Source organism: Bombina bombina, chromosome 6, assembly GCF_027579735.1.
Source record: "Bombina bombina isolate aBomBom1 chromosome 6, aBomBom1.pri, whole genome shotgun sequence".
Classification (NCBI taxonomy): domain Eukaryota; kingdom Metazoa; phylum Chordata; class Amphibia; order Anura; family Bombinatoridae; genus Bombina; species Bombina bombina.
Window position 1 is genome coordinate 429684189 of NC_069504.1, and position 22743 is coordinate 429706931.

Sequence of the window (22743 nt, forward strand, 5' to 3'; positions counted from 1 at the left end):
TGTTGCTGCGACTTCAACTTTTTGGTTGGAAACTTTAGCGCAACAAGTACCAGATCCTAATGTGTATAGCATTGTTAAGCTAATTCAACATGCTTATAAATTTCATTAGTGATGCCATTTTTGATACCATTAGAATTGATGTCAGATATATGTCTTTAGCTATTTTAGCTAGAAGAGCTTTATGGCTTAAATCCTGGAATGCGGATATGACTTCTAAGTCAACGTTGCTATCTCTTTCTTTCCAAGGTAATAAATTATTTGGTTCTCAGTTGGATCCTATAATTTCAACTGTCACGGGGGGGGGGGGAGCCTTTTTGCCTCAGGATAGAAAATCTAAGGGTAAATTTAGGGCAGCTAACCGTTTTCGTTCCTTTCGTCAGAATAAGGAACAGAAACCTGACCCTTCCCCTAAAGGAACGGTTTCCAATTGGAAGCCTTCTCCAGTCTGGAATAAATCCAAGCCTTTTAGAAAACCAAAATCATCCCCCAAGTCCGCATGAAGGTGCAGCCCTCATTCCAGCGCAGCTGGTAGGGGTCAGACTACGAATTTTCAAAGATGTTTGGATCAATTCAATCCAAAATCATTGGATTCAGAACATTGTTTCTCAAGGGTACAGAATAGGTTTCAAGATAAGACCGCCTGTGAGAAGTTTCTTTCTCTCACGCATTCCAGTAAACCCAGTAAAGGCTCAGCCTTTCCTGAAGTGTGTTTCAGACCTGGAGTTATCCGGGGTAATTGTGCCAGTTCCATATCTGGAACGGGGTCTGGGGTTTTATTCAAATCTGTTCATTGTTCCAAAGAAAGAATTCTTTCAGACCAGTTCTGGATCTAAAAATTTTTAATCGTTATGTAAGAATACCAACATTCAAAATGGTGACTATAAGAACTATTCTGCCTTTTGTTTAGCAAGGGCATTATATGTCCACAATAGACTTACAGTATGCATATCTTCATATTCCGATTCATCCAGATCACTATCAGTTCCTGAGATTCTCTTTTCTAGACAAGCATTACCAATTTGTTGCTCTTCCTTTTGGCCTAGCAACAGCTCCAAGGATTTTTTCAAAGGTTCTCGGTGCCCTACTCTCTGTAATCGGAGAGCTGGGTAATGCGGTGTTTCCTTATTTGGACGATATCTTGGTACTTGCTCAGTCTTTACATTCTGCAGAATCTCACACGAATCAACTAGTGTTGTTTCTTCAAAGACATGGTTGGAGGATCAATTTACCAAAAAGTTCCTCGATTCCTCAGACAAGGGTAACCTTTTTAGGATTCCAAATAGATTCAGTATCCATGACTTTGTCTCTAACAGACAAAAGACGTCTGAAATTGGTTTCAGCTTGTCGGAACCTTCAGTCTCAGTCATTCCCTTCAGTAGCTATGTGCATGGAGGTTTTAGGTCTCATGACTGCAGCATCGGACGCGATCCCCTTTGCTCGTTTTCACATGAGACTTCTTCAGCTTTGTATGCTGAGCCAATGGTGCAGGGATTATACAAAGATATCACAATTAATATCCTTAAATCCCAAATATTCTATCTCTGACTTGGTGGTTAGATCACCATTGTTTAGTTCAAGGGGCCTCTTTGTTCGTCCAACCTGGACTGTGATCACAACAGATGCGAGTCTTTCAGGTTGGGGAGCTGTCTGGGGATCTCTAACAGCGCAGGGGGTTTGGAAATCTCAAGAGGCGAGATTACCATCAATATTTTAGAACTCCGTGCGATTCTCAGAGCTCTTCAGTTTTGGCCTCTTCTGAAGAGAGAACCGTTTATTTGTTTTCAGACAGACAATGTCACAACCGTGGCGTATGTCAATCATCAAGGTGGGACTCACAGTCCTCAGGCTATGTAAGAAGTATCTCTGATACTTGCATGGGCGGAATCCAGCTCCTGTCTAATCTCTGCGGTCCATATCCCATGTATAGACAATTGGGAAGCGGATTATCTCAGTCGCCAGTCTTTACATCCGGGAGAATGGTCTCTTCACCCAGATGTGTTTCTTCAGATTGTTCAGATGTGGGGGCTTCCAGAAATAGAGCTGATGGCTTCTCATCTAAACAGGAAACTTCCCAGGTATCCTCAGGCGGAAGCAGTGGATGCGTTGTCACTTCCTTGGAATTATCAACCTGCTTATATTTTTCCGCCTCTAGTTCTTCTTCCAAGTGTGATTTCCAAAATCATAATGGAGTGTTCATTTGTACTACTGGTGGCTCCAGCATGGCCACACAGGTTTTGGTATGCGGATCTTATTCGGATGTCCAGTTGCCAACCTTGGCCACTTCCGTTAAGGCCAGACCTATCTCAAGGTCCATTTTTCCATCAGGATCTCAAATTATTAAATTTAAAGGTATAGAGATTGAACGCTTAGTGCTTAGTCATAGAGGTTTCTCCGACTCAGTAATTAATACCATGTTGCAGGCTCGCAAATCTGTGTCTGGAAAGAATTATTACTGAGTTTGGAAGACTTACATTTCATGGTGTTCTCATAAATTCTCTTGGCATTCTTTTAGAATTCCTAGAATTTTACAGTTTCTTCAGGATGGTTTAGATAAGGGTTTGTCTGCAAGTTCTTTGAAAGGAAAGGACAAATCTCTGCTCTTTCTGTTCTGTTTCACAGAAAAATTGCTAATCTTCATGACATTCATCGTTTTGTACAGGCTTTGGTTCGTATCAAACCTGTCATTAAGCCAATTTCTCCTCCTTGGAGTCTTAATTTGGTTTTGAGGGCTTTACAGGCTCCTCCGTTTGAGCCTATGCATTCTCTGGACATTAAATTACTTTCTTGGAAAGTATTGTTTCTTTTGGCCATTTCTTCTGCTAGAATTGTTTCTGAATTATCTGCTCTTTCTTGTGAGTCTCCTTTTCTGATTTTTCATCAAGATAAGGCGGTTTTGCGGACTTCATTTAAATTTTTACCTAAAGTTGTGAATTCTAACATTAGTAGAGAAATTGTTGTCCCTTCATTGTGTCCTAATCCTAAGAATCCTTTGGAAAGATCTTTACATTCTTTGGACGTGGTAAGAACTTTGAAATATTATGTTGATGCTACTAAAGATTTCAGAAAGACTTCTAGTCTATTTATCTTTTCTGGTTCTAGGAAAGTTCAGAAGGCTTCTGCCATTTCTTTGGCGTTTTGGTTAAAGCTTTTGATTCGTCATGCTTATTTGGAGTCTGGTAAATCCCCGCCTCAGAGGATTACGGCTCATTCTACTAGGTCAGTTTCTACTTCCTGGGCTTTTAAGAATGAAGCTTCTGTTGATTAGATTTGCAAAGCAGCAACTTTGTCTTCTTTGCATACTTTTACGTCTTCTTTGCATACTTTTACTAAGTTCTACCATTTTGATGTTTTTTCTTCTTCAGAAGCAGTTTTTGGTAGAAAAGTTCTTCAGGCAGCTGTTTCAGTTTGATTCTTCTGCTTATATTTTCAGTTTTTTTCATTATAAAGATTAAAACTTTTGATTTGGGTTGTGGATTGATTTTTCAGCGGAATTGGCTGTCTTTATTTTTATCCCTCCCTCTCTAGTGACTCTTGCTTGGAAGTTCCACATCTTGGGTATTTGCCATCCCATACGTCACTAGCTCATGGACTCTTGCCAATTACATGAAAGAAAACATAATTTATTTAAGAACTTACCTGATAAATTAATTTCTTTCATATTGGCAAGAGTCCATGAGGCCCACTCTTTTGTGGTGGTTATGATTTTTTTGTATAAAGCACAATTTATAAGCATTTTGAGGTTTGGGAAACTTTGCCCCTCCTGGTAGGAATGTATATCCCATACGTCACTAGCTCATGGACTCTTGCCAATATGAAAGAAATGAATTTATCAGGTAAGTTCTTACATAAATTATGTTTTTCTTCTTACCTAAGCAGTTATTAAAAACAGAATTTATGTTTACCTGATAAATTACTTTCTCCAACGGTGTGTCCGGTCCACGGCGTCATCCTTACTTGTGGGATATTCTCTTCCCCAACAGGAAATGGCAAAGAGCCCAGCAAAGCTGGTCACATGATCCCTCCTAGGCTCCGCCTACCCCAGTCATTCGACCGACGTTAAGGAGGAATATTTGCATAGGAGAAACCATATGGTACCGTGGTGACTGTAGTTAAAGAAAATAAATTATCAGACCTGATTAAAAAAACCAGGGCGGGCCGTGGACCGGACACACCGTTGGAGAAAGTAATTTATCAGGTAAACATAAATTCTGTTTTCTCCAACATAGGTGTGTCCGGTCCACGGCGTCATCCTTACTTGTGGGAACCAATACCAAAGCTTTAGGACACGGATGAAGGGAGGGAGCAAATCAGGTCACCTAAATGGAAGGCACCACGGCTTGCAAAACCTTTCTCCCAAAAATAGCCTCAGAAGAAGCAAAAGTATCAAACTTGTAAAATTTGGTAAAAGTGTGCAGTGAAGACCAAGTCGCTGCCCTACATATCTGATCAACAGAAGCCTTGTTCTTGAAGGCCCATGTGGAAGCCACAGCCCTAGTGGAATGAGCCGTGATTCTTTCGGGAGGCTGCCGTCCGGCAGTCTCGTAAGCCAATCTGATGATGCTTTTAATCCAAAAAGAGAGAGAGGTAGAAGTTGCTTTTTGACCTCTCCTTTTACCGGAATAAACAACAAACAAGGAAGATGTTTGTCTAAAATCCTTTGTAGCATCTAAATAGAATTTTAGAGCGCGAACAACATCCAAATTGTGCAACAAACGTTCCTTCTTTGAAACTGGTTTCGGACACAGAGAAGGTACGATAATCTCCTGGTTAATGTTTTTGTTAGAAACAACTTTTGGAAGAAAACCAGGTTTAGTACGTAAAACCACCTTATCTGCATGGAACACCAGATAAGGAGGAGAACACTGCAGAGCAGATAATTCTGAAACTCTTCTAGCAGAAGAAATTGCAACTAAAAACAAAACTTTCCAAGATAATAACTTAATATCAACGGAATGTAAGGGTTCAAACGGAACCCCCTGAAGAACTGAAAGAACTAAGTTGAGACTCCAAGGAGGAGTCAAAGGTTTGTAAACAGGCTTAATTCTAACCAGAGCCTGAACAAAGGCTTGAACATCTGGCACAGCTGCCAGCGTTTTGTGAAGTAACACAGACAAGGCAGAAATCTGTCCCTTCAGGGAACTAGCAGATAATCCTTTTTCCAATCCTTCTTGAAGGAAGGATAGAATCTTAGGAATCTTAACCTTGTCCCAAGGGAATCCTTTAGACTCACACCAACAGATATATTTTTTCCAAATTTTGTGGTAAATCTTTCTAGTTACAGGCTTTCTGGCCTGAACAAGAGTATCGATAACAGAATCTGAGAACCCTCGCTTCGATAAGATCAAGCGTTCAATCTCCAAGCAGTCAGCTGGAGTGAAACCAGATTCGGATGTTCGAACGGACCCTGAACAAGAAGGTCTCGTCTCAAAGGTAGCTTCCAAGGTGGAGCCGATGACATATTCACCAGATCTGCATACCAAGTCCTGCGTGGCCACGCAGGAGCTATCAAGATCACCGACGCCCTCTCCTGATTGATCCTGGCTACCAGCCTGGGGATGAGAGGAAACGGCGGGAACACATAAGCTAGTTTGAAGGTCCAAGGTGCTACTAGTGCATCCACTAGAGCCGCCTTGGGATCCCTGGATCTGGACCCGTAGCAAGGAACTTTGAAGTTCTGACGAGAGGCCATCAGATCCATGTCTGGAATGCCCCACAGCTGAGTGACTTGGGCAAAGATTTCCGGATGGAGTTCCCACTCCCCCGGATGCAATGTCTGACGACTCAGAAAATCCGCTTCCCAATTTTCCACTCCTGGGATGTGGATAGCAGACAGGTGGCAGGAGTGAGACTCCGCCCATAGAATGATTTTGGTCACTTCTTCCATCGCTAGGGAACTCCTTGTTCCCCCCTGATGGTTGATGTACGCAACAGTTGTCATGTTGTCTGATTGAAACCGTATGAACTTGGCCCTCGCTAGCTGAGGCCAAGCCTTGAGAGCATTGAATATCGCTCTCAGTTCCAGAATATTTATCGGTAGAAGAGATTCTTCCCGAGACCAAAGACCCTGAGCTTTCAGGGATCCCCAGACCGCGCCCCAGCCCATCAGACTGGCGTCGGTCGTGACGATGACCCACTCCGGTCTGCGGAATGTCATCCCTTGTGACAGGTTGTCCAGGGACAGCCACCAACGGAGTGAGTCTCTGGTCCTCTGATTTACTTGTATCTTCGGAGACAAGTCTGTATAGTCCCCATTCCACTGACTGAGCATGCACAGTTGTAATGGTCTTAGAAGAATGCGCGCAAAAGGAACTATGTCCATTGCCGCTACCATCAAACCGATCACTTCCATGCACTGCGCTATGGAAGGAAGAGGAACGGAATGAAGTATCCGACAAGAGTCTAGAAGTTTTGTTTTTCTGGCCTCTGTCAGAAAAATCCTCATTTCTAAGGAGTCTATTATTGTTCCCAAGAAGGGAACCCTTGTTGACGAAGATAGAGAACTCTTTTCCACGTTCACTTTCCATCCGTGAGATCTGAGAAAGGCCAGGACAATGTCCGTGTGAGCCTTTGCTTGAGGAAGGGACGACGCTTGAATCAGAATGTCGTCCAAGTAAGGTACTACAGCAATGCCCCTTGGTCTTAGCACAGCTAGAAGGGACCCTAGTACCTTTGTGAAAATCCTTGGAGCAGTGGCAAATCCGAAAGGAAGCGCCACGAACTGGTAATGCTTGTCCAGGAATGCGAACCTTAGGAACCGATGATGTTCCTTGTGGATAGGAATATGTAGATACGCATCCTTTAAATCCACTGTGGTCATGAATTGACCTTCCTGGATGGAAGGAAGAATAGTTCGAATGGTTTCCATCTTGAACGATGGAACCTTGAGAAACTTGTTTAAGATCTTGAGATCTAAGATTGGTCTGAACGTTCCCTCTTTTTTGGGAACTATGAACAGATTGGAGTAGAACCCCATCCCTTGTTCTCTTAATGGAACAGGATGAATCACTCCCATTTTTAACAGGTCTTCTACACAATGTAAGAATGCCTGTCTTTTTATGTGGTCTGAAGACAACTGAGACCTGTGGAACCTCCCCCTTGGGGGAAGCCCCTTGAATTCCAGAAGATAACCTTGGGAGACTATTTCTAGCGCCCAAGGATCCAGAACATCTCTTGCCCAAGCCTGAGCGAAGAGAGAGAGTCTGCCCCCCACCAGATCCGGTCCCGGATCGGGGGCCAACATTTCATGCTGTCTTGGTAGCAGTGGCAGGTTTCTTGGCCTGCTTTCCCTTGTTCCAGCCTTGCATTGGTCTCCAAGCTGGCTTGGCTTGAGAAGTATTACCCTCTTGCTTAGAGGACGTAGCACTTTGGGCTGGTCCACTTCTACGAAAGGGACGAAAATTAGGTTTATTTTTTGCCTTGAAAGGCCGATCCTGAGGAAGGGCGTGGCCCTTACCCCCAGTGATATCAGAGATAATCTCTTTCAAGTCAGGGCCAAACAGCGTTTTCCCCTTGAAAGGAATGTTAAGTAGCTTGTTCTTGGAAGACGCATCAGCTGACCAAGATTTCAACCAAAGCGCTCTGCGCGCCACAATAGCAAACCCAGAATTCTTAGCCGCTAACCTAGCCAATTGCAAAGTGGCGTCTAGGGTGAAAGAATTAGCCAATTTGAGAGCATTGATTCTGTCCATAATCTCCTCATAAGGAGGAGAATCACTATCGACCGCCTTTATCAGCTCATCGAACCAGAAACATGCGGCTGTAGCTACAGGGACAATGCATGAAATTGGTTGTAGAAGGTAACCCTGCTGAACAAACATCTTTTTAAGTAAACCTTCTAATTTTTTATCCATAGGATCTTTGAAAGCACAACTATCCTCTATGGGTATAGTGGTGCGTTTGTTTAAAGTGGAAACCGCTCCCTCGACCTTGGGGACTGTCTGCCATAAGTCCTTTCTGGGGTCGACCATAGGAAACAATTTTTTTAAATATGGGGGGAGGGACGAAAGGAATACCGGGCCTTTCCCATTCTTTATTAACAATGTCCGCCACCCGCTTGGGTATAGGAAAAGCTTCTGGGAGCCCCGGGACCTCTAGGAACTTGTCCATTTTACATAGTTTCTCTGGGATGACCAACTTGTCACAATCATCCAGAGTGGATAATACCTCCTTAAACAGAATGCGGAGATGTTCCAACTTAAATTTAAACGTAATCACATCAGGTTCAGCTTGTTGAGAAATGTTCCCTGAATCAGTAATTTCTCCCTCAGACAAAACCTCCCTGGCCCCATCAGACTGGGTTAGGGGCCCTTCAGAACCATTATTATCAGCGTCGTCATGCTCTTCAGTATCTAAAACAGAGCAGTCGCGCTTACGCTGATAAGTGTTCATTTTGGCTAAAATGTTTTTGACAGAATTATCCATTACAGCCGTTAATTGTTGCATAGTAAGGAGTATTGGCGCGCTAGATGTACTAGGGGCCTCCTGAGTGGGCAAGACTCGTGTAGACGAAGGAGGGAATGATGCAGTACCATGCTTACTCCCCTCACTTGAGGAATCATCTTGGGCATCATTGTCATTGTCACATAAATCACATTTATTTAAATGAATGGGAATTCTGGCTTCCCCACATTCAGAACACAGTCTATCTGGTAGTTCAGACATGTTAAACAGGCATAAACTTGATAACAAAGTACAAAAAACGTTTTAAAATAAAACCGTTACTGTCACTTTAAATTTTAAACTGAACACACTTTATTACTGCAATTGCGAAAAAACATGAAGGAATTGTTCAAAATTCACCAAATTTTCACCACAGTGTCTTAAAGCCTTAAAAGTATTGCACACCAAATTTGGAAGCTTTAACCCTTAAAATAACGGAACCGGAGCCGTTTTTTACTTTAACCCCTTTACAGTCCCTGGTATCTGCTTTGCTGAGACCCAACCAAGCCCAAAGGGGAATACGATACCAAATGACGCCTTCAGAAAGTCTTTTCTAAGTATCAGAGCTCCTCTCACATGCGACTGCATGTCATGCCTCTCAAAAACAAGTGCGCAACACCGGCGCGAAAATGAGGCTCTGCCTATGATTTGGGAAAGCCCCTAAAGAATAAGGTGTCTAAAACAGTGCCTGCCGATATTATTATATCAAAATACCCAGAATAAATGATTCCTCAAGGCTAAATATGTGTTAATAATGAATCGATTTAGCCCAGAAAAGGTCTACAGTCTTAATAAGCCCTTGTGAAGCCCTTATTTACGATCTTAATAAACATGGCTTACCGGATCCCATAGGGAAAATGACAGCTTCCAGCATTACATCGTCTTGTTAGAATGTGTCATACCTCAAGCAGCAAGAGACTGCTCACTGTTCCCCCAACTGAAGTTAATTGCTCTCAACAGTCCTGTGTGGAACAGCCATGGATTTTAGTGACGGTTGCTAAAATCATTTTCCTCATACAAACAGAAATCTTCATCTCTTTTCTGTTTCTGAGTAAATAGTACATACCAGCACTATTTCAAAATAACAAACTCTTGATTGAATAATAAAAACTACAGTTAAACACTAAAAAACTCTAAGCCATCTCCGTGGAGATGTTGCCTGTACAACGGCAAAGAGAATGACTGGGGTAGGCGGAGCCTAGGAGGGATCATGTGACCAGCTTTGCTGGGCTCTTTGCCATTTCCTGTTGGGGAAGAGAATATCCCACAAGTAAGGATGACGCCGTGGACCGGACACACCTATGTTGGAGAAAATGGAAAACTATATAGTCTAAGTACACTTTTCCAGGTATGATCACAACTGTAGTAAATCTATTGTAATTATATTTAATTTCATTATGATTCTATTGAACTTAAAAATAGAGACTGAGCTATACTATTTGGCAAGATATAGACTTCGGGTCAACATAAATCATAAGACTTTGATGTGTTTATTCCTACATATGTGAAAAGGTCATAACCATGGTCTATTGCTTGAACAAAAAATTATAATTTGTGACTTATGTAAACAGTGTTGCATTCGAATTTACACCTTGTAAACCTGATGCCATTTTATTTTTGCATCAAAGCTCTTTAGAAAAAAAATAAAAATGGAGAGAAATAGAATAGTAATGTGTAATACTGACCACAGCTAAAATAGCAACATCACAGTGTTAAAATGCTGGACGGAGGTATCGAATAAGGCCAATTACAGGCCATTCCTGCTTTACACTGGCAGTACATTTACAACGTGGCTCACAGTGAACCAAACCAAGAATGCTTCTATTATCGTTACCTGATCAGTGCCAATATAAGAAAGGAGTGCTAACCATATACTGATTACTGTACTGTCAATAGAAGAGATTTTACTAAGTATAATAGGAAGAATTTACTAACTGAAAATAGTGTTTACCATGTTAACAAATACAATGTTCTTCACAAATATTTTGCCAGCAGGGTGGTATTATAAAATAGCTTGGTGGGGGCAGTGTAACACTATAATAATGTAATATAACCTCTTTTTTTTTTGTTATTTATATGTGTCATTTAAACTATCTAAATCACAAATTAATTACATAATTTAGCATAAATTGTTAATCTGTGCATCAAACAAAAATGTGATATCAGCTAATTTTATCGTAATATTGGCTTAAAGGGACATGAAACCCCCCAAAAAAAACCAACAACTCATGATTCAGAAAGAGCGTTTTTTATTTTGCTTCCTTCTCTTGTTATCCTTTTCTGCTCCTGAGCTTACCTAGATAAACCATTCAGCAAAGAACCTAGATTTTAGTTGCCGATTGGTGGCAGCATATATATGTATATATCGGCAAAGTTGTTTAAAATTGTATGTTCTACCTAAATCATAAAAGAAGATTTTGGGGTTTCATGTCCCTTTAAGTTTTAGCCGAGTGGTCAGAGAAATCACCCAGGTGGTATGCCCATTAAAAAGGTCCTGGGGAGAAGACAAATAAAATTCACACAAAGTAAGTACACATTAAATATAATAATGCCAAGAGAAAAAAATATATATAACGCTACATAAATGTATGTAAATATAAACATTAAAGCTACACAAGACATTTTTGTCTTCACTAATAATTGCTACAAAGCAGTAGATTTTATATACACACACACATATACTTATATATACATATATATATATATATATATATATATATATATATATATATATATATATATATATATATATATATATATATACACACACACACACACACACATACATATATATACACACACATATACATATATATATATATATATATATACACACACACATATATATATATATATATATATATATATATATATATATATACATATACATATACATACACACAATATTTAATGGGGTATTTCTATTTTAAATAATTTGTCTCTCTTCTAAGCTACATATTTCATTGAACTTTCTTCTGCAAATCTTAAAAGTTAAATGCTATTTTAATACCTACTTTTGCTTTCTTCAGCAGATCGGTAATAACTGGAAACCAATCAGCGTTGACTCTCTCCAACTCCAAAGTGATGATCACCAAGGCCAATGTGGAACCTTTAAATTGCAATAACTGGTGGCACGCCATGCAGTGCTGCAGCTGTTTAGTTAAAAACGCAACGTGGCAAGAGGGTTTCATCTGAAAGGGGCCGTTGAAGATATGGCGCCAAGTGGACATAACCATGGCATGGAACTGCAGGAAGAGAAACACACGTCTAAATATCTAGGTCAATTTCTTTTCACTTATGTTGACCAAGCACGACAAATGAAATTCAGATCATATCAGGGAGGCTGAAATGTTACATTTGTCAATCCATGCAGTCATTACACAGACTTTGAGCTTCTATTGAATGTAAGTTATGTGTTCTCTAAAAGCAAAGCATTTATTGTTTCATTAGGTTACTGGTTAATCATGGTTTTGTTACTTATTACCTTTAGAAACAACTAAATGAAACAGATATTTTTTGGTAATATTTAATGAAGAAATAAGATCTCTCAGAGTATTATATCAAAGCGCTAAAACTGATGGGCATGTTTGTGGTAATATGTCATGCATACATCTACTATACCAACTGCAGCCTAATTCTTTTGAAGGGCAACAATCTTATATTTATGCATCTATGAATTTAATGTGTCAGAAATAAAAACTATATGATGCAGAAAAACCTAACAGTGGAGGGCTTCTCCTAGAAAGCTCCAACAGAAGATACAAAAGGTTATTAGAGGACAATAGTTGCATTGTAACCAATGACAATCATAAAAATGAGAAAACATTCACCAACAAATTCTCTAAGTGCCATTCTAAAGAATGCAATTTATATTTTATTATATAAAAAGGTAAACATCTACACTTTATTTAAGTATAAAAAGCTTATAAAAAATAATACTAGTACAATAAAAAAAAGATACACCAGGCATATGTGGTATATATTGGGAAGAAGGAACTGGTATCACTGTGTCAGTTATACCAGGGGTGTCCAACTTTTTTTGTTACACTGTCCAGTGACAGGGGGTAAATGACTTAATAGAATTCTGTAAGTTGAGTAAATAAAATGAACACAAACCAGCATTTTAAAACAAGCAATTATTTAGCAAGTTAAGTGCCACAAACTACATACACATCCAGAAACATACAACGGATCCATACAGATATGACAGAACAAGCTAGATGTAGAATGAGAAGCACTGCTTGTTCCAGGCAAGTATGACAAGATGCAGATTAGTTATAACTGGGGAGGGAACAATAGGGCCAGATAAAAAAAAAAAAAAAAAAAGCAATAGGAGGTCTGATTGTGGCCCCAGGGCCTTAGGTTGGTAAATTCTGAGTTAGAATTCTATTTTAAACAGGGTAATATTATAGCCAATACTGTGAAAGAAGTCAACCAGGCTATGCTAAACATTTCAGGTCAGTTTCAGTGCAAACCCTTAGCTTTGTCACCTACTCCTTCCAGCAGTCAGATTATGGACACAGCATGGTCTAATACACACACACACAAACACTAGTTATAAAGGGCAAAAAACACATACATGAAGTACTAAAATCCATATTAAAAAATGGACATTGTTTGTACTGTATTCATAGAATAAAAATTACCGTAGGTTTGGATCCCCCCCAGATTGCTTTGACCTTATTGTGTAGAAATGTAAAAAAAGTAGCCTACGATTTTAAAAGGGACAGTAAACGTAAAAAAAATATATAACAATGTAACATCCTAGCAACATCTTCGAAAACAAAGAGAGATGTGGTAGATTTTACCTAAAGGAACATTTTTATCTTCTACTCCTCATCAGCCTCTTCTGATTCGGTTTTCAAAAGCGCGTCACAGGCGCCCTGTCCAATCACAGCACGCCATATTGCACCACTGAACTAAATCTAGTGTTCTCCCGCGCTGGGTAAAGCAGCCTACAGTGGCGGGAGCACGCCACATTTAGTTCAAAGCTGCAAATTACACAGCACACTCGTGAGGCACTTTTAAGGGAAAAAATATAAGAGGCTGGAGAGGAACAGGTTATTTAACCCCCCCCCCGGAGGTTAAATCTCTCACATCTCTTGTTTTGAAGGTGCACATAGGGCAGAATTATGTAACATGTTTTACCTTTACTGTCCCTTTAAGTTAAGAAAAAAGTGTTTTGCCTTTGCTTTAAGAACTGTTAAAATTTTAGCAGCCTCTAAACTGAATACAATGTACTATTTGAGGATGTGGGTATATTTTTTATTTTTTTAATTATTATAATAATATTGTCCTCCAGTAGATGGCATAACCTTACTATATTTAGGAAGTCCACTGGTGTGGCAGTGTACAGATCCCACTGAAGTTTATCCAGAATAATTCTTTCCATTCTCAAGATCTCAGCAGACGAACACATGCACCCACTCTGCACTGCTAGCTTCTTAACTGACGGTATTATCTGTAATAAGTAAAAAAAATATATATATAAATAAAAACAAAATACAATTTGTAAGATATATGTGCTTGTGTCTGATTAAAATTTAATGATTAGTGCCTAATGCAATACAGTTCTTTGGTCTGGCGAGATTATCCAATATATCTTGTTAGTACTGTGATGTCTGTCAAAGAATTTTAGAAAACATTTTAAATTGAGAGTGGTTTTACTCACAAAGCATGGTTCTGGATGTGAAGGAGACAACTTCAAAATAATGCTTAATTTAAAAAAAAAAAAAAAAAAAAAAAGTGTTGCATGATTTTGGTACAGGACAGAGTTTTTGATTATGGACAGTAAACACCTTGTGATTATGACACTTCTGCTCTCTTGCTATAGAATAAAAGATCAAACAGGTCTAAACATATTTTAAACAAATTAATCTTATTTGCTGGAATTTTTTTTTCAATGGTCCACCCACCACCACTTGCCTTATTTAGAGGAGCCAATCTGTGCTTGAGACTGCAGCTAAAAAGGCTAGCTATTGTCATATTGTTAGTATAGAGTACATTGTTTTGCAGTTCTGTTAAAGTCATTAACAATTTGAGTGCTAATGACGGCTCTGAGCCGTCACAGAGTTTCTCACTCTGGTGCTAATGACAGCTCAGAGCCGTCATGAGCACTCTCCAACCTTGAGGGAGATCTGGGGGCTCCTAACCAGTTCTACCCCGGCGATCGTACCTGTAGAGTGACAGGCATCGCTGGGGCTTCACGTGATGCGCGGTGACATCACGCGTAATGACGTCACAGCGCAACTTTATTTATACTTAATGTTAAGTATAGGAGATGGGGACATGCTGCTTAGAAGCCTGTATCTCAGGCATCTAAGCAGCTACAGACCCCCAAGATCCACTGTTGGAAAGGTAATCGCCTAACCTTTCCAACAGTGTAAGTCTTGGGGGTCTGTAAAAAATAAAAATTTAAAAAAAAAATACAAATTAATTAAACCATAGAAAATATTAGCACCCAGGTGGGAAAGTGCTTAGCACTCAAAGGGTTAAGAGATATATATGTAGCAAGGTTAGCCTTCAGAAGCCTGCATTGTGCCTTTTCTGTTCTAAGAATTAGAAAAGCCAAAACAAAACAATGAAAGTATATTGCACAGTTTTTTTTGTTTTTTTTAAACACTAAACATCTTATTAAAATCTCTAGGTGTTTATTCTCTAAAAAAAGCAGATTATTAAAAAACAGAATTTATGCTTACCTGATAAGTTACTTTCTCCAACGGTGTGTCCGGTCCACGGCGTCATCCTTACTTGTGGGATATTCTCTTCCCCAACAGGAAATGGCAAAGAGTCCCAGCATAGCTGGTCACATGATCCCTCCTAGGCTCCGCCCACCCCAGTCATTCGACCGACGGACAGGAGGAAATATATATAGGAGAAACCATATGATACCGTGGTGACTGTAGTTAGAGAAAATAATTCATCAGACCTGATTAAAAAACCAGGGCGGGCCGTGGACCGGACACACCGTTGGAGAAAGTAATTTATCAGGTAAGCATAAATTCTGTTTTCTCCAACATTGGTGTGTCCGGTCCACGGCGTCATCCTTACTTGTGGGAACCAATACCAAAGCTTTAGGACACGGATGAAGGGAGGGAGCAAATCAGGTCACCTAAATGGAAGGCACCACGGCTTGCAAAACCTTTCTCCCAAAAATAGCCTCCGAAGAAGCAAAAGTATCAAATTTGTAAAATTTGGCAAAAGTGTGCAGTGAAGACCAAGTCGCTGCCTTACATATCTGGTCAACAGAAGCCTCGTTCTTGAAGGCCCATGTGGAAGCCACAGCCCTAGTGGAGTGAGCTGTGATTCTTTCAGGAGGCTGCCGTCCGGCAGTCTCATAAGCCAATCGGATAATGCTTTTAAGCCAAAAGGAAAGAGAGGTAGAAGTCGCTTTTTGACCTCTCCTTTTACCAGAATAAACAACAAACAAGGAAGATGTTTGTCTGAAATTTTTAGTAGCCTCTAAATAGAATTTTAGAGCACGGACTACGTCCAAATTGTGTAACAAACGTTCCTTCTTTGAAACTGGATTCGGACACAAAGAAGGTACAACTATCTCCTGGTTAATATTTTTGTTGGAAACAACTTTCGGAAGAAAACCAGGCTTAGTACGCAAAACCACCTTATCTGCATGGAACACCAGATAGGGCGGAGAACACTGCAGAGCAGATAACTCTGAAACTCTTCTAGCAGAAGAAATTGCAACCAAAAACAAAACTTTCCAAGATAATAACTTAATATCTACGGAATGTAAGGGTTCAAACGGAACCCCTTGAAGAACTGACAGAACTAGATTTAGACTCCAGGGAGGAGTCAAAGGTCTGTAAACAGGCTTGATCCTAACCAGAGCCTGAACAAATGCTTGAACATCTGGCACAGCTGCCAGTCTTTTGTGAAGTAAAACAGATAAAGCAGAGATCTGTCCCTTCAGAGAACTTGCAGATAATCCTTTCTCCAAACCTTCTTGTAGAAAGGATAGAATCTTAGGAATTTTTATCTTGTTCCATGGGAATCCTTTAGATTCACACCAACAGATATATTTTTTCCATATTTTATGGTAAATTTTTCTAGTTACAGGCTTTCTAGCCTGAATCAGAGTATCTATTACAGAATCTGAAAACCCACGCTTTGATAAAATCAAGCGTTCAATCTCCAAGCCGTCAGTTGGAGGGAAACCAGATTCGGATGTTCGAATGGACCTTGTACTAGAAGATCCTGTCTCAAAAGGTAGCTTCCATGGTGGAGCCGATGACATATTCACCAGGTCTGCATACCAAGTCCTGCGTGGCCACGCAGGAGCTATCAAGATCACCGAGGCCCTCTCCTGATTGATCCTGGCTACCAGCCTGGGGATGAGAGGAAACGGTGGGAATACATAAGCTAGGTTGAAGGTCCAAGGTGCTACTAGTGCATCTACTAGGGTCGCCTTGGGATCCCTGGATCTGGACCCATAGCAAGGAACCTTGAAGTTCTGACGAGACGCCATCAGATCCATGTCTGGAATGCCCCATAATTGAGTTATTTGGGCAAAGATTTCCGGATGGAGTTCCCACTCCCCCGGATGGAATGTCTGACGACTCAGAAAATCCGCTTCCCAATTTTCCACTCCTGGGATGTGGATCGCAGACAAGTGGCAGGAGTGATCCTCCGCCCATTGAATTATCTTGGTCACTTCTTTCATCGCCAGGGAAGTCCTTGTTCCCCACTGATGATTGATATATGCAACGGTCGTCATGTTGTCTGACTGAAACCTTATGAATTTGGCCTTTGCTAGTTGAGGCCAAGCTCTGAGAGCATTGAATATCGCTCTCAGTTCCAGAATGTTTATCGGGAGAAGAGACTCTTCCCGAGACCATAGACCCTGAGCTTTCAGGGATTCCCAGACCGCGCCCCAGCCCACTAGGCTGGCGTCGGTCGTGACAATGACCCACTCTGGTCTGCGGAAGCTCATTCCCTGTGACAGATTGTCCAGGGTCAGCTACCAACGGAGTGAATCTCTGGTCTTTTGATCTACTTGAATCGTCGGAGACAAGTCTGTATAATCCCCATTCCACTGTCTGAGCATGCACGGTTGTAATGGTCTTAGATGAATTCGTGCAAAAGGAACTATGTCCATTGTTGCAACCATCAATCCTATTACTTCCATGCACTGCGCTATGGAAGGACGAGGAACAGAATTAAGTACTTGACAAGCGCTTAGAAGTTTTGATTTTCTGACCTCTGTCAGAAAAATCCTCATTTCTAAGGAATCTATTATTGTTCCCAAGAAGGGAACTCTTGTTGACGGGGACAGAGAACTTTTTTCTTTGTTCACCTTCCATCCGTGAGATCTGAGAAAGGCTAGGACGATGTCCGTATGAGCCTTTGCTTTTGACAGGGACGACGGTTGAATCAGGATGTCGTCCAAGTAAGGTACTACTGCAATGCCCCTTGGTCTTAGAACCGCTAGAAGGGACCCTAGTACCTTTGTGAAAATCCTTGGAGCAGTGGCTAATCCAAATGGAAGTGCCACAAACTGGTAATGCTTGTCCAGAAAAGCGAACCTTAGGAACTGATGATGTTCCTTGTGGATAGGAATATGTAGGTACGCATCCTTTAAATCCACGGTAGTCATAAATTGATTTTCCTGCATAGTAGGTAGGATTGTTCGAATAGTTTCCATTTTGAACGATGGTACCCTGAGAAATTTGTTTAGGATCTTTAGATCCAAAATTGGTCTGAATGTTCCCTCTTTTTTGGGAACTATGAACAGATTGGAATAAAATCCCATTCCTTGTTCTCTTATTGGAACTGGATGTATCACTCCCATCTTTAACAGGTCTTCTACACAATGTAAGAATGCCTGTCTCTTTATTTGGTTTGAAGATAATTGAGACCTGTGGAACCTTCCCCTTGGGGGTAGTTCCTTGAATTCCAGGAGATAACCTTGAGAAACTATTTCTAGCGCCCAAGGATCCTGAACATCTCTTGCCCAAGCCTGAGCAAAGAGAGAAAGTCTGCCCCCCACTAGATCCGGTCCCGGATCGGGGGCTATCCCTTCATGCTGTTTTGGTAGCAGTGGTAGGCTTCTTGGCCTGCTTACCCTTGTTCCAGCCTTGCATTGGTTTCCAGGCTGGTTTGGGTTGTGAAGTATTACCCTCTTGCTTAGAGGATACAGAATTAGAGACTGGTCCGTTTCTGCGAAAGGGACGAAAATTAGGCTTATTATTAGCCTTAAAAGACCTATCCTGTGGGAGGGCGTGGCCCTTTCCCCCAGTGATGTCTGAAATAATCTCTTTCAAATCAGGTCCAAATAATGTTTTACCTTTGAAAGGAATGTTAAGCAATTTTGTCTTGGAAGACACATCCGCTGACCAAGACTTTAGCCAAAGCACTCTGCGCGCCACGACAGCAAACCCTGAATTTTTCGCCGCTAATCTAGCTAATTGCAAAGCGGCATCTAAAACAAAAGAGTTAGCCAATTTAAGTGCTTGAACTCTGTCCATAACCTCCTCATACGAAGATTCTTTACTGAGCGATTTTTCTAGTTCCTCGAACCAGAAACACGCTGCCGTAGTGACAGGAACAATGCATGAAATTGGTTGTAGAAGGTAACCTTGCTGTACAAAAATCTTTTTAAGCAAACCCTCTAATTTCTTATCCATAGGATCTTTGAAAGCACAACTATCTTCGATAGGAATAGTAGTGCGTTTGTTTAGAGTAGAAACCGCCCCCTCGACCTTGGGGACTGTCTGCCATAAGTCCTTTCTGGGGTCGACTATAGGAAATAATTTCTTAAATATAGGGGGGGAACAAAAGGTATGCCGGGCCTTTCCCACTCTTTATTTACTATGTCCGCCACCCGCTTGGGTATAGGAAAAGCGTCGGGGAGCACCGGAACCTCTAGGAACTTGTCCATCTTACATAATTTCTCTGGAATGACCAAATTGTCACAATCATCCAGAGTAGATAACACCTCCTTAAGCAGTGCGCGGAGATGTTCTAATTTAAATGTCACAACATCAGGTTAAGCTTGATGAGAAATTTTTCCTGAATCTGAAATTTCTCCATCAGACAAAACCTCCCTCATGGCCCCTTGAGATTGGTGTGAGGGTATGTCAGAACAGTTATCATCAGCGTCCTCTTGCTCTTCAGTGTTTAAAACAGAGCAATCGCGCTTTCTCTGATAAGTAGGCATTTTGGATAAAAGATTTGCTATGGAGTTATCCATTACAGCCGTTAATTGTTGCATGGTAATAAGTATTGGCGCACTAGATGTACTAGGGGCCTCCTGTGTGGGCATAACTGGTGTAGACACAGTAGGGGATGATGATGTATCATGTTTACTCCCCTCATTTGAGGAATCATCTTGGGCAATATCATTATCTGTTGCATTACTGTCCTTACTTTGTTTGGACACTATGGCACAATTATCACATAAATTTAAATGGGGAAACACATTGGCTTTCATACATATAGAACATAGCTTATCTGATGGTACAGACATGTTAAACAGGCTTAAACTTGTCAACAAAGCACAAAAAACGTTTTAAAATAAAACCGTTACTGTCACTTTAAATTTCAAACTGAAAACACTTTATTACTGAATATGTGAAAAAGTATGAAGGATTTGTTCAAAATTCACCAAAATGTCACCACAGTATCTTAAAGCATTAAAAGTATTGCACACCAAATTTCAGAGCTTTAACCCTTAAATTAACGGAACCGGAGCCGTTTTTACATTTAACCCCTATACAGTCCCAGAATGAGGCTCTGTCTATAACTAGAAAGGCCCCCATCTGAAAAAGGTGTCCAACACAGTGCCTGCCGTTTTTCTAAACGTTCCCCAAGATTATAATACCAATAATTAGTTAGAATCTGCATAATATACCTAGTAAAGCAATTGTTTTAGCCCAGAAAAATGTCTACCAGTTTTTAAGCCCTTTTTGAAGCCCTTTATTCTTTTATGTTTAACTAAGAAAATGGCTTACCGGTCCCCATGAGGGGAAATGACAGCCTTCCAGCATTACATGGTCTTGTTAGAAATATGGCTAGCCAGACTGTGCTGCGCCTTCTACACCATACCCTATCCTTGCTGTGTTTGCCGGTTTTAAACTGAATAAATAAAGGAATTAATTTTAAGGAAACAGCCTCCACTTTCTCTTTTCAAGCCTTTATTGTCCGGAGTTTGGCTGTTTCCTGCTGTGCATTACGAGCTTATACTCTTCAAAGAGGATTGCATTGTGTGCTTTTCTACATTTGGCAGTTCCCTATTGCAAGCAGGAACTGTTTTTCACTACGTCACTGGCGGAGGGATACTGTATTCTATCGGAGGAACAAGTGTCTGGAATAAGTTGAGGCGGAGCAAGGGATCTCTGCCTCGTTCCAGAGTGTGTTCCATTGGCCGGAATTGGGCCGAGCCCCCTTAGAGGCGTCCGGATAGAATCTACAGCCGCGAATGGAGATACCCGCCTTCTCCATAGGATTGGGTGAGTGAGATCTCCATTGTCCACGCTGGAGCGAGTGAATGAGTGATATACCAAGGAACTTGAGAGTTTCTTTTTAGCACCCTGCACTTTATTTGATACCTTTTTGTTGTTAAATTAATACAATACAGACTGCCTATCATATTCTGGGTTTCCTTTCCTAACATTTATCTCTTTTTGGTATTACCGGACATACCTACACCCAGTTTTATGACATTGGTTCAGCCTTTTTATAAGACTTTTTAGCACAGTTATGGAGGAAACACAGCAGGCCTTTTACTCACTGATGCCTGTAACTGCACGTACGACTTTGCCTACAGATTGTGAATTGATTTTCTCTGAGGATAAAGGAGTATTAGCACTGAGCACTTTGTTTGAACAAATGGAGACATTGTTACTAAAAGAATCTAAAACCCAGTGGGATATCTGGACATTAGAAAAGTATTTGAGTCTAAGTATGATACCGAGGGGATTAAGGCTATACAAGTTTCCGACCTTTGACGTGGATGCACAAGATAAAGACTTTATAGATGCTTGGAACAGTGTACTATCTGAATGCTCTATGAGACTTATGAAATTGCTAATACAGTATAAAAATAAATTGTTGGATAGCATTAGAGCAGATATTAATGAATTACAGATAGAACTGAATAGGAGGAGCAGTCATAATGACTTTGCTAGATTTGATAAAACTTTGAAAGAGTTGGTTGCTAAGGGGAGGTCTGGGATCATGGAGACGAAACATACCAAATACATTAGGGACAAATATGACTATTCTAACAATTCTGTGTATATATGGAATAGAAGTGCTAGGGGGAATTTTAGGGCAAATCAACCTAGGTTTGGCCGTAGGAGGAGGGGCAATAGAAATCGCAGTAGGAATCGTGGCAATGATGGTAAAGGTAATAATAATAAAAAGAATGTGACCTTCTCTGGTAGTGACTCAGAGGGATCAAGTGAGGGTGAAATCATTAGTGAACAAACACGGCCAGATTTTGAAGATACTGCCCCTCCTAATATTGTACATATTCCCCAAATAGCCTATACAGATACAATGAGCACTAATCAAGGCTATGTACAACACAACACAGTATCAGTTAAACCCAAACAAGGTAACTACACAGAATTAGCACCTAATATGTATTTACAAAACAGACCAGACACTCTAGCCATCAATCAGGTTTTTCCCCAAGACCAGGATGCATCAGCGGGGGGAGGGAAACAGAACAAACAGAATACACAGCCCAAAGTGCATTATGCAAAGAATCAAGACAAGTATCAACTGAGGGAACCCCGTCCACAGACCAGATACAAATAATCGATTCCAAGATTGTAGGCAATGTCATAAACTTATCTTCCAAACAGCTTAGTATTGCACAATATAGTGTTTTGAATAAAGGTTTAAACTTTGCACCCACTATAGATTTTGATGTATTTAGAACTATCATGGATGTTAACAAATTAACACGAAATTTGACTTTGAAGAAACATTTTCATGGATTGAGTACACTTGATCATACCGATGTGCCAGTTACCCATGTTGATACGGATACCAGGGACCCAATTGATTTTGAACATAAATGTGACACAGTCACACTGCAACAGCTGCAAATAGAATCAATAGGGAACTTGGGTAGTCGCAACATGGGTCCCAAATTCAAGGAGAAATCTAAATTCTACCCTATTCATAACAGGGGATCAGTCATTGAAACATTTTACAACAGGGTCGAAAGGGATCTTTTACTACTAAAGGCCAATCAACCCCCAAGTAAATTTAATTTGTCTCTTGCTGAGAAGGGTGCTTTGGCCTCTCTTAAAGAGGACCATAGTCTGGTGATCA

General features: G+C 40.6%; 1 protein-coding gene across 2 annotated transcripts in view; it reads right to left on the minus strand.

Moving 5' to 3' along the window:
* The window catches only part of CCNI2 (cyclin I family member 2), a 103658-nt gene that overhangs the window by 8404 nt on the left and 72511 nt on the right, over nucleotides 1–22743 (minus strand). For both annotated transcript variants that reach the window (XM_053717181.1, XM_053717182.1), the window contains exons 5-6: nucleotides 13760–13900; nucleotides 11454–11684 (exon numbers count right to left, since the gene is read on the minus strand). In XM_053717181.1, the coding sequence (XP_053573156.1) occupies nucleotides 11454–11684; nucleotides 13760–13900 (372 nt within the window). The remainder of the gene's footprint in view (nucleotides 1–11453; nucleotides 11685–13759; nucleotides 13901–22743) is intronic.